Source organism: Mastomys coucha, chromosome X (genome assembly GCF_008632895.1).
Source record: "Mastomys coucha isolate ucsf_1 chromosome X, UCSF_Mcou_1, whole genome shotgun sequence".
NCBI classification, from domain to species: Eukaryota; Metazoa; Chordata; class Mammalia; order Rodentia; family Muridae; genus Mastomys; species Mastomys coucha.
Window position 1 is genome coordinate 52,650,105 of NC_045030.1, and position 13,350 is coordinate 52,663,454.

Here is a 13,350-nt window from a genome sequence, read left to right on the forward strand (position 1 = left end):
TGTGTGTGTGTATGTGTGTAATCTTAAGTCCAGCCCTCAGGAGATAGAAAATAGGTTTCATTATGTTATGCTTATGAGAAAAGTAAAGCAATGGAGGGTGAATACCTTCTTGGGAGAATTTTCTTCATCAAAACTCCCAAACCACAGTGTAATATTAGAGGAACTTGGCCTATCTGTATAGACAGATATAGCAAAGACCCTAAGGGCCTATTCACTTAGCCACTGCTCCAAAATGAAGAGTGACATTACAACCACTATACTTTAAGTTTTTTGTAGCAAAGGAAGCAAGAACTTTATAATCATGAAAAAGTAAAACTAGTTATTTAATTGAAAAAAACATGAATATTGTTCCTTTTCTTACCTCTGTCATGTGAATGAAATGATGCCCCTGCAGTTCCTTTATTACACTGTATGATACAACATTCAAGAGACAATATTAGTGATTAAGCTTCTAAAAGGGACTTTTAATCTACCCTACAGCAATCCAACACAGTACCCCCTTAATCCCCACCTTTACTCAGCACCCTTCTCATGGGTGTCTCAGACTGGTACCTAAATATGATTATGTTCAAAGTGAAGAATTATGTGACTACCCCATTTTTCCAAATTAGCTTCTCTTATCTATTATTTTGGCTAGATACATGGCTAGTACTCGATGCCAAAAAACTTTAAGAGTTGTTTCTTTATTTCATAGGAGGCTAATCCAATCCAATCTAGCACACTTCTTGGAACTAAAATAGACAGTCCTGACCTGAAGAAATGTAACCTAATATCATGATTTCTCATGTGGGGGTAAGGCTGAGCACTATAGAACCTACATATAAAACTGTCATCATCACCTTCTTCATCTACCTCAGGAGTCATACATCTATTTAGTGGCTAAGTCCTGAATATAAGTCTGAGATCTGATGAATATGTGGCCTCTAGTTCAATCTCATGGCCCCTGCCTTAGCTTGGGTCCTGTTTTCATTTTTCAGTCTTAGTCACTGAACCCAGATCCTTTTACATGCTAGGCAAGCACTCTGCTACCCAATTACCTTCCCAATTCCTGTCCTGTATGTTTTTATCACAGCTGTCCCAGGAGACTTGGAAACTGGCTTTCCCACTGTCTTCCTTTTTTCTATTATCCTTTCCAGATAGGAAAGGATGGCAGCTAGATTTTCATTTTAGAATCCAAATAATTCTTTCTTCCCTTCACCCTTCAACTAAAACAAGTCAATGTCTTTATTACTCAGAGGACAAACTCATACTTCGACAAGGTTCTGGCTTCAATCTACCTTTACAGGGCCATCTCCTTCATTTCTTTGCCTCATGCTCCCATACTTTCACTCCATCTTCAATATTGCCTCATTACATCCTCACATCTATCAATGTGGAAAACCCTTACTTATATCTCAATGTTTAAACCAACTAAACCTTCCTTTAGTAAAGCCTGTTTAGACCTCTCAAGGCAGGACTGATCTCTTTATCTTCTGTACTCTCACTGATGTTTATACAAATAAAATCTTTTGGAACATCCTGAGAAGTTTTGTTTAAGTGTGCTTTATACTTAGTAACTATCTCATATCCCTGTATCTTAGCTTAGTCACCTCTCTTTTTCATTCCTTCTTGCTTAGTCCAGAGTAGACTCTCAATAAATGTTAGCTATTGTCTTTGCCATTAGCATCATGATCATGATCACTACCATCATCTAGTGCTTACACTCGTTTCTGCTGAAGTTCATAGTATACTAAGTATGAAGCTGACTCAGCATACCTTGTCATAGAGATGATAAAGACCCACCTAGAACTCCATAATTTCTGACTACACAATATCAAATTAAGGAAGAGGGTATTCTATACAAACAAAAAATAGATACATTCACAATCAATGCAGAACATATGTGATACAAGTTTCTACCTCAATATCTGTTGTTTCTTGCATATCCCTCTGTTGAGGTAGTGAAGTTGTTGATGTCTTAACAAAAACCTTCGTGTTATTTTGAGAATGATGACTTGATCCTAAGGTAAACCAAAAGAAAATTATATAATTTTGGAAGTTTATTAATTATCATTGAAGTACAATAAACTGCATATATATAATTTCTTTAGTTTTGATATATTAAACTCATGAAACAATCACCAGAACCAACAAGTATTTCCATCACAACATAAAATTTCCTTATGCTTCTCTCTACCTAATATTCCCACAAATTAATATTAAATCATAAAATTTCAATTACGTCTGGATTCCAAAGATTCTTGAGATGGTTTCTGGTCAGTGAAACTTGTTTTCTTTATGTACTGTGGAGGCCCTTAAAAAGAGAGAAACATTTAGTATTAATAATGGTCATAGTAAAAGATAAGATGGTGAATAATAAAAAATAGCAAGTGATTGCTACTCAGGCTTTTTAGAATAAGACCAGGGGAAGAAGAGTAGAGACTAGCCCACAGCTTCAGAAATATATGTGTATGAAGTATTTCTACTGCCAGTGACATGCTTGTTACTGTGTATCTCCAAAGCTCTAAGCTAAAGGAAGTGTGAAACCCAGAAAGCACATTGGCAGGGCTCTAGGTCCTCCTTAGGTTCTTGGGGCCAGAGGCTTAAATGACCTCAATAGATCCTTCATTCAGTACTAAGGAAGGACAGTTATGCAAATGGAACAAAGGACATAGAGGCTACTCCTCTTCCCTGTTAGACAAAGCTAAGGAGCAACTTGGTGGGTGGCAGCATCATAGATGGCATCCCCAGAGGCATAGACTGAAGAACTGCCTCTGGATCTTCTTAGGAATAGAAAGGTACAGAAATATGTTAAAAGACAGGGGCCTGGGAGGTCACTCTTCTGAGTTGAACTTAGAGAGTTGTGAGCAGTAAAGAGTGGTCTATTCCAGAGGGGGATGTATGGAGAAAGTGTCTCATCCAGGTGGACAACAGGGACTTGGATGCTATTCAAAAGCATTACCCAAATTAAATCATGCAATTAAATTAGAGGATTCTTTTTTTTTTTTTTGTATTATAAGCCGAAGAGATCTTTTATAAATCCAGTATTCCCATACATTTTTAATTTGTAATAATAAAAAATGAATTACTTATTGCTTCCATAAGTTGTTGAAATGATTTTTCTTCAGCAAAACTTGTTTTCTTTATTATTGGTGGTGCTGCTTAAAAAAAAAACCCCAAAGAACAGTTAATTTGTGCAGTTAAAATTACAAAATAACAAATATTAAATAATGACAGACTGCTAGTGTTGGACTTTTCAAATAAAACAGGGAAAAGGAGTAGGTAAAACTCTTGCTGTTGGAATATATGTGGTTTATAAAATATTTCTATTACCAGTGACATGACTTTGTCACTCTAGGTCTCAAAAGCGCAATGCTAAAGAGAGGATGGGATTAATAAAGCATATAAGCAGAGGTCTTGGTTATTGCTTGGTTAATATTGCCTACAGGCTTCAGAAGGCTTGTCAGCAATGTATGAAGACAGTTTTCTAGGGGAACCAAACAGAGATGGAAGTAAAACCTCCGTGGGAAACAGAGCCAAAGGGCAAGGGGTGGCAGCAGGAGAGGCACCAGCAGACACAGAGGCTTTACAGAAAGCCACTGTTCTGAATTGGGCTTGTAGAGATGCTGACTGGGAAAAGTGGCACACCCTGCTCATGAGAATATGGGATGAGGATCACCAATTAGGTATAATCAGACTCCAATGCATAGGATGACAGAGAGGGCACAATCACTGGTAAACATTGCTTCAACTCCATCATTTTATGAAAGAAGGTAGAGGCCTTTCTTTGCATTATTAGTAGAAAAGCTCATTACCGAATCCACTATGCCCACTAATTACTATTTTATAATAATAAAATTTCAATTACATTTTGGTTTGATAGGTTCATAAAACAATCCCTGGTCTGAAAGGCTTGTTCTTGCATTTGGTGAAGTCACTAAAAGAAAAGACAACTGAGTTAACAGTCAAATTGCCAACAGGAGTAAACAGGAGGTAATAAAAGGGCTACTGACTGCTGCTGAGTTGGGCTTTTCTAAAATGACTAGAAGAGCAAGACGGAGGAACACTATATTGTTGAAGAGATATAGGTGGTAACTAAACATCTGCCTCTAGTGATGAATATGCCACTGCAGTTAAAAGAGGGGCAGGGCTAAGAAGTCCCAAAGGTGCCAGGCAATGCTGGCACACACCTTTAATCCCAGCACTCAGGAGGCAAAGGGAAGCAGATCTCTGTGAGTTCGAGGCCAGCCTGGTCTACAAACTGAGTTGTAGGACAGCCTGGGATACACAGAAAAACCCTGTCTCAAAACAAAAAGGGAAAGAATAAAAATGAAAAGTAGGATGCACACTGGCTTGTGTCTTGATCCTTCTTGACTTGTAGGGTCCCAGGCTTCAGAGATCTAGTAGAACTTTTGTTCAGCAATATGATAACTTAGTTTTCCACATCGAACAAAGACTCAAGATAAACTGTCCATGAAAGGTCTAGGTGCTGAGAAAGAGGTGGCAGTAGGAGCAGACACTGAAGATCTGACTCTAGATCATGTTGGAGACAGAAACTAACAAAATCAAATCCACAGTAATGGGAGCTGTGCTTTGAACTGGGTTTGGAGAATTGTCATCTGTGGAAAAACTGAGCTATATCCTCTAGCAGTGTGAAGAGAGAGGCACCAATTGACTAATTGGGGAAGCTAATACAATGGACCACAAAAGGGGTGACATTTTACACAAGCACTATTATGGGATACGTCATTCCATAGACAAACGTGTTACCAACCATGAATTAATGAAATTATAATAATATTTCAATTACATATTGGTTCTAAGTTGTCTTCCATCAGTTTCTGGTCGGCAAAACTTGTTCTCTTAGTATTTTGATAAAGATCTGAAAGGAAGAAAAAAGATATCAATTTCAAAAGTGGAAATGGCAAAACATCCAATGTTACAAAGCCAAGTTTTAGTATTACTGCATTGGATTTTCCCAAAAGGCCTTGGGGAACATGAGCGGTAAAAATGTGGGGCAAAATATTTCTGCCTTGAGGGATGTTGTGACATGTCTTTGTGGGTCTCAAAAACATAAAGCCAAGGAAGAGCAGGACTGACAAGGGACACTGGTTGAGGGGCTAAGAAAATATTTGGTTTCCAGAGTCTCAGGCCCTCTGTCAGTAGTATAGCAGCTGAGTTCACTAGGTAGAAAAAATAAGTTAGAGGTCAACTCTCTGCCAGGCAGAGCATCTGAACCTGGGGTAACAAGAGTAGAGGCTAAAGGACTGCCTCAGTTCTCTTGGTGGAGGAAATGTATAGAGACATGTTCAGTAGCATGGACTACAGGGAAGGCAGGGGATCATTGTTCTAACTGAATTGGAGAGTTGTGTTCAGGGAATGTAGTTTAACTCACTCCAGAAAAGTAGAAAGAGCAACAGCAATTGAGTGAACTGAGAGTGGAACTGCAAGGGTGACAGAGAATGTACCCAGAGTTAGTATTCATCTCCCCAAATATACCAGTTGATAGATAGCAGATTATCTACATTGTATGCAGTAGACATAAATACCAAATCCATAAATTACTCAGTCCCATAAATTACTAATTTCTAAGCAGGAAATTGCAATTACATTTTGCTTCTAGAAGGTCTTCCATAAATTTCTTATCAGCAAAACTCGTTCTTTTGGTGGCTGATGGACCATCTTAAAAAAAAAAGACATCTATCTTTAACAATAGAATTAACAAATCGACACAATGACATTATATTAACATGACAATCGACTCCTTTAACAGCTCAGGTTTCCCCAAAGACTAAGAGAACAGGAGTTGGGGAACACTGTCCTGCTACCGAAAGTCTAAGTGATGAATATCATTTGTGCAGCCCTGGAAACTACTGATACAGTAGAGCTCAAACCCTCAAAGTCAAGGGAAGCCTAGTGGAGGCTTGGTCCTCTAAGGTTCCTAGGGCTATGGGTTTCAGAAACAACAGTCTCCATTCAATGATATGAAAGGAGAGTTCTTAAGGTATAATAAAGCATTTAGAGGCAAAACCCACATAGGAGGCAGAACTGGTGATCAAGGAATGGCAGCAGCAGATATGCGCTGTAGGTATATCTCCAGAATCTCATTGCTAATAGAAAAGTACAGAGATGTGTTAAGGAGAAGGGAATGCAGGAGAGTTGGGGATTTGAAATGGGCTTGGAACTGCAAAAGGAGGGCCTCCTTGCTTTGAGAGGTTGGAAAGAATAACACTGAATGAGGAATTAGGAGTCTAACTCAGAGGGCCATGGAGATGGTAACATTGTTCCTGAGCACTATGGAAACTACATCTGACAGAGGATGACAGAAGATTGTTTTTCCTCTTCATTTAACATAAGAGATTCCCAAACTTTATATTCCCACGAATCCCTAACTTTCCAGTATAACATTTCAATTACATTTTTGTTCACTATGTTCATGAAACAATGTGTCATCGGCGAAACTTGTTTTCTTCCCACTGGAGTGGTGATAATCTTTAAAAGAACAGACAGTTATTTTTAATTGTGCAAGTGATGGAGTAAAATTCCAGCATTACAATCATGATTACTACTCAGTTAAGTTTCCTGGGGAAGACAAAGGAAGTAAGAGTGAAGGACACTCCTACTGTACAAACATATGTTGTAATTAACCCATTTCTATTACATGTGAAGTGATGTGACAAGTCGGGAAGGTCACAAGTTTCACAAGTATCAGAAGCATGAAAGGATAACTTTTTAGGTAGGTGTGCCCAACCTTCTGATATCATGTCACATTGCTGTCATCTGAAATATTCATACTCAAGAAATGTGGAATGGTATTACAAACAATAATGCCAAAAAAACCTTTACTGTGTTAAATAAGTTTATAATTTTGCATTGGGCAGCATTTGTAGCTATCCTTGGGCACAGGCTGGATGTATCTGAGTAGAAGAATGGAGTTTGAGGTAAAACCTCCTTGGAAGGCAGAGCTGCTGAGCAAGGTGTGGCTGCAGCAGAGGCACAGGCTGATGGTCTGCCTCCGAATTGTATTGGCAATAGAAAAGTGCAGAAGCAGCTCAATAGCAAGGACTATTGGAAACATCATCATTATCAATGGGGCTTGGAGAGTTCTCACCCACAAGATGAGACCTATTTTCACTCTGGAGTACAGTGGGGTTAGGATCAAAGTAGTAATAAGGTGGTTTAATTCAGAAAGACACAAGATGGTGAGAGCATTACCCCAAATACCCCATTTTGCATGAGCATGGAAGATTTTCTGCTTTATAATCAGAAGAGATCCTTACATTACCAAATCTAGAGTTCCCAGAAATTATTGATTTCTAATGATAAAATTTCAATTACGTTTTTGTCCCAAAACGTCTTGATATGCGTGCTCCTCAGCAAAACTCGATCTCCTTGTGTCTGCTGGAGAAACTTAAAGGGGAGAGGGTTTATTAACCATGGAGAAGAATAAACAATAACATGACAAGAGTTAAAATGATGACAAGTGTTAAATTGGGACTTCACAAAAGAGCCAGGAGGAACATTCTATGCTGCAGAAATGTAAATGAGAAATAAAATATGTCTGCTGTGTATGTTCCTGTGTTGTATCAGCGACTCATAGAGAAGACAAGGTGGGGAATGAGAAAGCACAGTGGTAGTGGTCCCGGTCCTAAGTTCACAGGGGCACAGCTTTCAGAAGCATGAGGAGAGCCTCTGTTGAGAAATCGGAAAGAACAGCTCTCCAGGTGAAACAAAGGGACCAGAGGCAGAGGGCTGCCACCGACAGAGGCTCATGCTGAAGAGCTGCTTCAGCTTCTCATTGGAATAAACAGTACAGAGGTGAGTCCAGTAGTGGGAGTCATGAGAAAGTTGGGATTCTGAGTTGGGTTTGGAGAGTTGTCAGTTGTAAAAAGTGGTGTACCCTGCTCTAGCAGTGCTGAGAGAATAACGGAATAGTTATGGAATTTCTTCAGGGAACAGTAGAGAAGGTGATACAGTTCCTAAGCATTAAACCCAAAGTAACATTTAATGGGAAGGGATGGAGGATTTCTGCATTATGGCATTATGAAATTTTAATTACATCTTGTATCCAGAAATTCGTAAAGTGAAGATCGGTCCTCCTCAAAACTGGTCCGTGTCATTTGTGAGGCTGCTTTGAAAAAAGAAAGTTGTTTTTAACAATGGAGATGACAAAATTAGAAAAATCATAAATATTAAAAGGATCACTGACAACTGCTAAGTTGTGCATTTATTTCTAAAAGGACCAGGGAAATAAGAGTGGGCAACATTCTATTCATATGGAAATGTATGCAGTGAATAAAGTATTTCTACTGCAAGTGACAAGACATATTCCTAGAGATCTCAAGAGCCCAAAGCTAAAGGGAAGGCAGGATAGAGTAGACACATTGGCAAGTCTCTTGATTTTTTGCTAACCTCATGAGTTTATAGACTTTAGTACTACTAAGTTAACTAGTAGCAGAACCTTGATTCAATAATCTACACTGAGACAGAGCAATAGACTTGAAGGTAAAATCCTTGTGAGGTAGAGCTACAGAGCAAAAAGTGGCACAGTAGAGACACAGCTGAAGATCTGCCTTGGGATCTTCTTAGTAAAGACAGTTACAGAGGAATAGTTAAGTAACTGTCTGTGAGGATCTAAATTGGACTTGAAGAGTTGTCAGTTGCAAAGAATGGGCCTCCCTGCTCATGGGAATGCTGAGAAAGCCATACAAACTAAGTACTAGTTCCAGAGTCTAATCTAGAGGGCGAATACTATCACCAGGCATCATTTGATAGATGGGGGCAGATGGTTCATCTGTATGCTACATTATTACTAAATTCCAATTACAACACAATATTTACATTTTGATTCTCTCGATTCTTGCATCAGTCTCTCAGAGACGCTTGTCTGTATACTTGATATAGATGCTATTTTTTTAAAAAAAAAGACATTTATTTTTAACAGTAGTAAAGACAAAATAGTTAATGACAAATATTAAAATAACTACTACTTAATTGTGCCTTCTCAAAAAACCAGGGGAACAATAGTGAGGAATGCTCTGCTACTGCATAAATGTGGTGAGTTAAAAATATGTCTGCTGCTAATGGTGTATGTTGCTGTGTTGTATCAGCGACTCATAGAGAAGACAAGGTGGGGAATGAGAAAGCACAGTGGTAGTGGTCCCGGTCCTAAGTTCACAGGGACACAGCTTTCAGAAGCATGAGGAGAGCCTCTGTTGAGAAATCTGAAAGAACAGCTCTCCAGGTGAAACAAAGGGACCAGAGGCAGAGGGCTGCCACCGACAGAGGCGCATGCTGAAGAGCTGCTTCAGCTTCTCATTGGAATAAACAGTACAGAGGTGAGTCCAGTAGTGGGAGTCATGAGAAAGTCAGGGTGCTGAATTAGGTTGGGAGATTTCTTGGTTGCCAAAAATGTGGTGTATCCTGCTCTGGGAGTATGAAGTGGACATGCCTGAGTAATTAGGGAGTCTGGCCTAGAGGAGTGAAGATAGTGACAGTTATTCATGAGTGGTGCCCACAAGACACCATTTGATGAAAAGGATAGAGCTTTTTTTCTGCAATATAAGCAGAAGTGATCATAACCAAAGCCAGAATTCCTAAAAATTACTAATTTCCAATCATAATATTGCAGTTACATTTTTGTTCCGGTTGTTCTTGAGGCATTTTCGGCTCTGAGAAACTTGGTTGCTTTTGAGTTGTTGAAGCTTAAAAAAAAAAAAAAAGACATTTATTTTTATCAATGGAGATAACAAAATGATAAAACGTCAAATATTAAAATGACAACTGCTACTCAGTGGTGCTTTCCCAAATGGCTCAAGATAATGACAATGTCGAAAACCCTGGTGCTATAGAAATTTATGTGGCCAATAAAATATATCTGTTCCTAGTGCCATGATAAATTATTACTGTAGGTTTCAAAGACTTGGGACTACAGGTTTCAGAGCAATCCATGGTCAGCAATCTGGATGGATAGTTCACTAAGCAGAAAAAGGAGGATGCAGAGATGCTGAGCAAGGGGTGGGAGAAGCAGAGGTATGGGTTAAAGTCTGCTCAGGATCTCACTGGTAAGGCAAAGTATAGAGACACATTCACTAGCAGGGCCTGTTGGAAAGTCAGTGTTGTGACCCACCCTTGAGAACCTTCAGCTACACAAAGTGAATGTAGAGTAAACAATATAACTGAGTAATTAGGGATATGAATCCAATGATCAATAGATTATGTGATTTGGTTTGTATAAGCACTGTATGTAATATACCATGTTATGGCTAAAGAGAAGATTGATTTGCCTTATAAGCAACAGATACCATGACCAAATTGAGTATGCCTACAATTTTCTATTTTCTAGTCATCATACTTAAAATCAAATTTTGGCTCCAGGCCTCCTTGGTATGCCTCCAGCTCAGTGGCAACGACATAAGCTGTTTCAGGGTTTGTAACAGAAGCTTTGAGACTTAGAAGAGGTGCCTATTCTGGTCTTGTCCTGTGTTACCTAGGCAGGCCTTGAACTAATGATTTTCCTGCCTCAGCCCTCAGTGAAGTGATTGCAGGTACACTATTTTGTCTTGAGAGAATTTGAGGTGACTATCACATCTGATGTATATGTGAAATCTTTCTGCTAGAAGCAGTCATCATCAGTTCTGAACAGATGGAGCAATGTCACTAATGTAGTCTAGCATCTGAGGCAGAAGACCACACTTGTTCACTGAATTGTATTAGGAACTTCTTAATGACTCCTTTGTAAAAATGCCATTTCCAAGTCCAATTTTTGTTGTTCATATACTCACTGTAGCATGGTCAAACTCCCAGTGGCCACTCCCTTAAATATAACCAAGTTGGAAGTGAGTGTGTTTGGGGGACATTGCACGAAATTACCAAATAATTAATGAAAATACTATATTGGGGGGAATGGTTTTCCCTGTCCCATCTAATCTTTCATTTGCTCTGCTCTTCTATTTCCCCTGTTTGCCCTCGCCCTTCTATCTCTTCCCCATTTCATATTTTCTTTCAACATAGCTTCTTTTCTCCTGATTGTCTTCTGATTCCTCATACCCTCTCTTTATTTTACTTCATTTCTCCTTCTCTTCCTCCATTTTAAATTCCTCTTTCTTCATTATACCTTTCAACTGTTTCCTCACTCTCTACCTCAGATTGTGATTATTAAGGGGCTTGAGCAGCTACTGAATTCTCAGCCTCTCCAACACATGGATGGTCATTCTTGGGTTGCCCAGTCTATATTGTTTGAGTCAATGTAGTGAATGTATGTATGTATGTATGTATGTATATATGTATGTATGTATGTATGTGTGTTTGTATGTATGTATGTATGTATGTTTGTGTGTATGTATGTATCTATGTATCTATCATCTATGTATCCATCTATCCATCCACCCAGCCATCTCTTTTATTGGTTCTGTTCCTTTAGTTTCTGGTTCATCAGGCTATTCAACATGTTTTCCTACTTCTAAAACGTCAAACAGATGGTAAAACAGCAACAAAAATCAGATTCCAGTAAAGAGGGAATGGACAGATTAAAGGGAAAACACGGGGAATAAAAAGAAATGAAATGAGAGGAATAAGGGGGCAGAAGACAAGAATGAAGACTTGCAGGGAAGGAGAGACAATGAAACATGAGAAAAGTGGAAAGCTGGTGGTAAAAGAAATGAAGGTAGAGAGGAAGTGTTAAAATGAGTCTGGAGGAGAGAGTAAATGTCATAAAACTGCGAGAGTAAGAGAGAGGGCTGTTAGAAGGGCAGTAGTGGGAAAGTAAGAGTACAGACTATAGAGAAAATATGGACTGCAATGAATTCAGGCAAATATCACAGAGATAAATATATGGTGGCTAGATGGGAGTGTGGGAAGAAAACATCAAAAATGATGAAAAGTTAGTAGTAAAAGCTTGTTGGAAAGGAAGTGATGAATCACAGCTGTAATCCCAGAGGTTGGCAGGGGTAGAGTCTGACTTGCTCTGCCAAGTGAGTTTTAGGATAGCCAAGGCTACATAGTCAGACTATGCATCAAAAAAAAAGATGATAAATGACAGTTGAGAGATGACAGTTGAGCAATAAATGACAGTTGGGGGTTGGGGGAGAAGCAGCTATGTTCTGAGCCCATACAATTTCTTTAATAGTGACTCCTTTAAAAAATATTTCCCCATGGACACAATGTTTTTCTGTTATTGCTTACTCTTGCTTAGTGTTGTATTTCTTTGTAAAACTTGGTTCTCACATGTGGTATGACAATGAGGGATCCTCCTGCTTCAGATTCTTGTGTTCTGGTATAAGCATCGTGTTGGGCAATCAGTCTGTTTTCCTGACAATGGCTGTTTTATCATCACTACCATCTTCTAAGTTATCTAGCTGGTCCACTCATCTTTATCCTCTTTTAAGACTCCTCTTGCTTCCTCTACTTTTTACCCTTCCTTTGTTTATAACTCTATATAATCTTGGTGGGTTTTTTTTTTTTTGGCTGTTTGTTTCCAAAGTCTATTTTCTGTTCTTCAAGTCCGTCTGTTTGTAGTCCCCTAATCTCTTATCCTTCTACTATCTTTTTCCCAACTCATCATACCTTTTCCCTCTATCTTGTCTTCCACCCAATGCAACTCTCTCTACTCTGCCCTTCTCTCTCTAAGAGATAAGACCTCAGGTAGCCAAGGCTAGCCTCAAACTCATTGCATAGCTAAGAAAGACCTTAAATTCCTGATTTTCCTTCCTCCGCCCATTGGGTGCTGGCATTACAGATAGTATCAGTATGCCTAGTTGTGATGTTGAGGACTGAACCCAAGGTTTTGTGCAAGCTATGCAAGTACTCTACCGAGTTACATTTACAGCCCTAGCTTCTCTGTGTCTTCCTCTACTTTCTTTCACTCTTGTTCTTTTCCACACTTACTTTTGTACTTGTCTGTTCCCATATCTATCATTAGTTAACTTATTCTCCTGGTTTCAGGGTGTCTCTTCAATTATTAAACATGTGCCTTTCCCCCAAGATCAAGTCCTACTTCAAATCTCTGTTCTACATTGCACAATTGCCCTGGCTTTCCCTCTTAAATGCCCTCAGTTCCTTACTGACCTATTTTAAGTTCCTCCCTCATTTCTTCAATCTCTGCCGAGGCTCCTCCTTTATTTTACTGTCTTTTCCTCACATTTCAGATTGGCCCCTTCTTTAAGGACTTCTGTCATTCCTACTCTCTTGTTGTCCCCAGTTCATCCATCAATAGTTCTCTAAAATTTTGAGGACATCTTAAGAAGTGTCCCTGTTTGCTACAATTTCACTATTCTTACTAATCCTGTCTTTCCAACCTTCTTTGTCTTATACACAAATTCTTTTAAAAACATTACTCTTCCCAGACTTACAACTTTAAACTTCTATCTCTTG

At 38.9% G+C, this 13,350-nt stretch overlaps 1 protein-coding gene across 5 annotated transcripts in view; it reads right to left on the reverse strand.

The window, feature by feature from the left end:
- Positions 1 to 13,350, reverse strand: part of LOC116092406 (fibrous sheath-interacting protein 2-like) — a 31,044-nt gene that overhangs the window by 1,154 nt on the left and 16,540 nt on the right. For 2 of the 5 annotated variants that reach the window (XM_031373699.1, XM_031373677.1), the window contains exons 9-20: positions 9,615 to 9,683; positions 8,821 to 8,886; positions 8,039 to 8,110; positions 7,318 to 7,389; positions 6,397 to 6,471; positions 5,590 to 5,661; positions 4,790 to 4,861; positions 3,848 to 3,916; positions 3,069 to 3,140; positions 2,222 to 2,293; positions 1,900 to 2,000; positions 362 to 407 (exon numbers count right to left, since the gene is read on the reverse strand). In XM_031373699.1, coding sequence (XP_031229559.1) covers positions 362 to 407; positions 1,900 to 2,000; positions 2,222 to 2,293; positions 3,069 to 3,140; positions 3,848 to 3,916; positions 4,790 to 4,861; positions 5,590 to 5,661; positions 6,397 to 6,471; positions 7,318 to 7,389; positions 8,039 to 8,110; positions 8,821 to 8,886; positions 9,615 to 9,683 — 858 coding nt within the window. The remainder of the gene's footprint in view (positions 1 to 361; positions 408 to 1,899; positions 2,001 to 2,221; positions 2,294 to 3,068; positions 3,141 to 3,847; positions 3,917 to 4,789; positions 4,862 to 5,589; positions 5,662 to 6,396; positions 6,472 to 7,317; positions 7,390 to 8,038; positions 8,111 to 8,820; positions 8,887 to 9,614; positions 9,684 to 13,350) is intronic. The other 3 variants (XM_031373689.1, XM_031373682.1, XM_031373694.1) reach the window with 3 other exon arrangements.